At 43.3% G+C, this 2,696-nt stretch overlaps 1 protein-coding gene across 1 annotated transcript in view; it reads left to right on the top strand.

Moving 5' to 3' along the window:
• Positions 1-366: 366 nt before the first annotated feature.
• The window catches only part of LOC108795956 (D-beta-hydroxybutyrate dehydrogenase, mitochondrial-like), an 18,590-nt gene continuing 16,260 nt past the window's right edge, over positions 367-2,696 (top strand). The window contains exon 1 of the mRNA XM_018567320.1: positions 367-696. Within this exon, the coding sequence (XP_018422822.1) occupies positions 481-696 (216 nt within the window). The 5' untranslated portion in view covers positions 367-480. The remainder of the gene's footprint in view (positions 697-2,696) is intronic.

Genomic DNA, 2,696 nt, shown 5'->3' with positions numbered 1-2,696 from the left:
TATATATATATATAAATTTACATACATACACACCCAGTACTTATATCGTGCACACCTGCTTACAGCATATTGCATCCATAGAACCCTATGGCCATAACTACACCCAGCCATCCATAGGAATGAGCCCCGTCCATGTGCAGGCGTTGTGGTATGAATGAAGCCAGAACTCTATCAGACACCTGACCTCGTTCATGAATCATTCTCCCTAATTAATGAATGATTGATCCCGACGCCACGTGTCCTTCTACGATCACACATCGCGATATGTATAGTCATCACATCTATGGTCACACACAGATAGAACCCAAACCTCACCGTCCCCGATTGGAACTTGCCCTTGACTCGCACACAGCGGCGGGTGACAGTTTTGGAAAGAGTGGCCCCTGTCTGTCTCTCTGTCGGAAGTGATATGCAGTGTCCCCGGCTCCTCCCCCTCCCTAGAACGGCCGCTGGCTGGATGTCTATGGGAAGACAGGAGAGATGGCGCTCCATACAGCTAGTCGCAGTACGATCCTTATGGTGCTCATCTCCATCGGGCTGACCGTGGCTCTGGGTTTCGGACTCCCCGAGATCCTGAAGCTGATCTTTCGGCTTTTGGGGTTTCCTATTGATAATGCCTCACATGCCATTGTCTTGGTGTACTTTGTATTTGTGATGTTTGTGGCCATGCCATCCATACCCAGGGGCACACTACCAGTGAGTACAACCATCACCACTACTGATTTACTGTTCATTGCAGCTTTCTGTATGTCTTGTCATGTGTAGATCATCATTGATTATTGTTATTATACAGGATGTATATAGTGCCAACAATTTGTTACAATTCAGGACAGGGAGTGCCCTGGCCAGCAGAGCTTACACTCTGAATGCTATGCCATCAGTTAGTTCTGGTGAGGCTGCAGATGACATTTACCCAGATAGCAAGAAATTGTGCTGCAAGTTCGAAAATGACTTGCTAAACTATTGCAGACTTGCCAAGCTTCACAATTTTGTTGCACAATTACATCAAGTCTCCAGACCAGCGAGCTTGCAGAGCTAAGACCTGCAGGACTCTTGCTGTAGAATTTCCAAGCAAATTTGCTACAAATTCAAAAAGTGTGAACTAGAACTTGTGCTGCAAGAGTTCTGCAAGTCTACAACTTGCTAGGAATGTGTGCAGCAAGTTACCAAAATTACAATTTCACCCTGCCACAAGTTTGTAGCAAGTTATCCTTGCTATCTGGGTAGTAGACTGCACGTTACAATGGTTAGGGTTGTGCTATCATTAATGTAAGTAGTTGCATTTTAATGTAGTCATGTTACTTCTCATTGGTGAACCTGGGGGTGTCAGTGAAAACAGGAGCGATCCCAGAAAGGTGCCGTGATCAGTTAACTCTAGATCTGAGCTCTGGATACAAGCATGTGACAATGCTCAGGATCTGACACAAGCTCTGGAATTTGAAGTCCAGCTACAGCCGTTAATACACATAATGCATCAGCATAGCTGTATCTTCCAGAAGTTGGCTGCACAAAAAGTACCCGCTGATGTTGCCATAAATGCATGGTCACATTCCCCACCCCCTTTAGCCTTTAACAGGGGGCTCGTCTACCCGCAGACTCCTGTATACGCTTGAATTCGCCATGGCTCTGCCCACACAGCCACATCATTAATTCATAGATTCATTCACAAGCTCTGTGAATGGAAAGACTGCATGGCACAGCTGCCACCATGGCTGTGGGGCTTGTAGATCTTGATGTGACATCCCCGCACTTGGTTTCCTTCCACTGATTACTACTTACAACTGCATAACAGAAGGTTCATACAAAGACAGCATGAATTACTTCCATGAAACACAGGGCTCACAGATAATAAAAGTGTGCACAGGATCTTCAATTCTTTGTCTCTAAGGGGTCTAGTTATAAACAATTTGCCCTTCACCCTGCTAATGTGTAAATGTTTCTTTTTGGGCGAATAATGCCTAAAAAATAATGTTCTCAATATAATTTTGTTTCCGTGTATTGTCATGTAATGTTACATTTTGGCCTCTAGAAGGAGCTGAGGAGTAAAGATGTGTTTATTTTCTATGCTCCTCAACTCCATCTAGCGGGCATAATGTAGTATTACATGACAATACATTCAAACGTGAACTATAAATAGACATTTTAATTTTTTGACTTGCAGGATCAACTCCATGTTTGGAGGAATGTTCAGATATCATTATCTGTATCGGTGCCAATACTTGGCATTTTCACGAGAACTACCAGGGTACTACTGGGCCCTGGCGCTCCACCACTGTCCTGAAATCATTAGTCTGTATTGTTTTAGAAAAACTATGTAGAAAGAAAGATATCTATAATTGGTATCTGTGAGTACTTGGACAAGTACTTGTACCTGGTGTAGAAAAAATGGTATCGGTGCCCCTAAAAACAAATCATGCAGTAAAACAGATTTGCACAAATCCTTGGAGCCCCATAGCCAATGCTCCTTAAAAATGACAGCTGCCGCCTAACTCTTGAGATTTTCTCTAGTCTAGTCTTGGAGCTGGAAAAGTATTTGTACCTGTACCAAGTACAGTACTTGGTATCTAAACATCCCTATTTGTTATCTATGGCTTGTGCTGCAGCAAAAGGCCTAGTCCCTGCCCTTCACGCTCTACTTCTTCTACAGTTTAAGTGTTTAAGAAAGGGTGTTTTTTTGTTTTGGTTTTCTTTAATAT

This window comes from Nanorana parkeri, unplaced genomic scaffold (genome assembly GCF_000935625.1).
Source record: "Nanorana parkeri isolate BGI_ZX_2015 unplaced genomic scaffold, ASM93562v1 scaffold29, whole genome shotgun sequence".
In the NCBI taxonomy this organism is placed as follows: Eukaryota; Metazoa; Chordata; class Amphibia; order Anura; family Dicroglossidae; genus Nanorana; species Nanorana parkeri.
The sequence above is the reverse complement of the archived record's forward strand: the minus strand, read 5'-3'. Positions and strand labels throughout refer to the sequence as shown.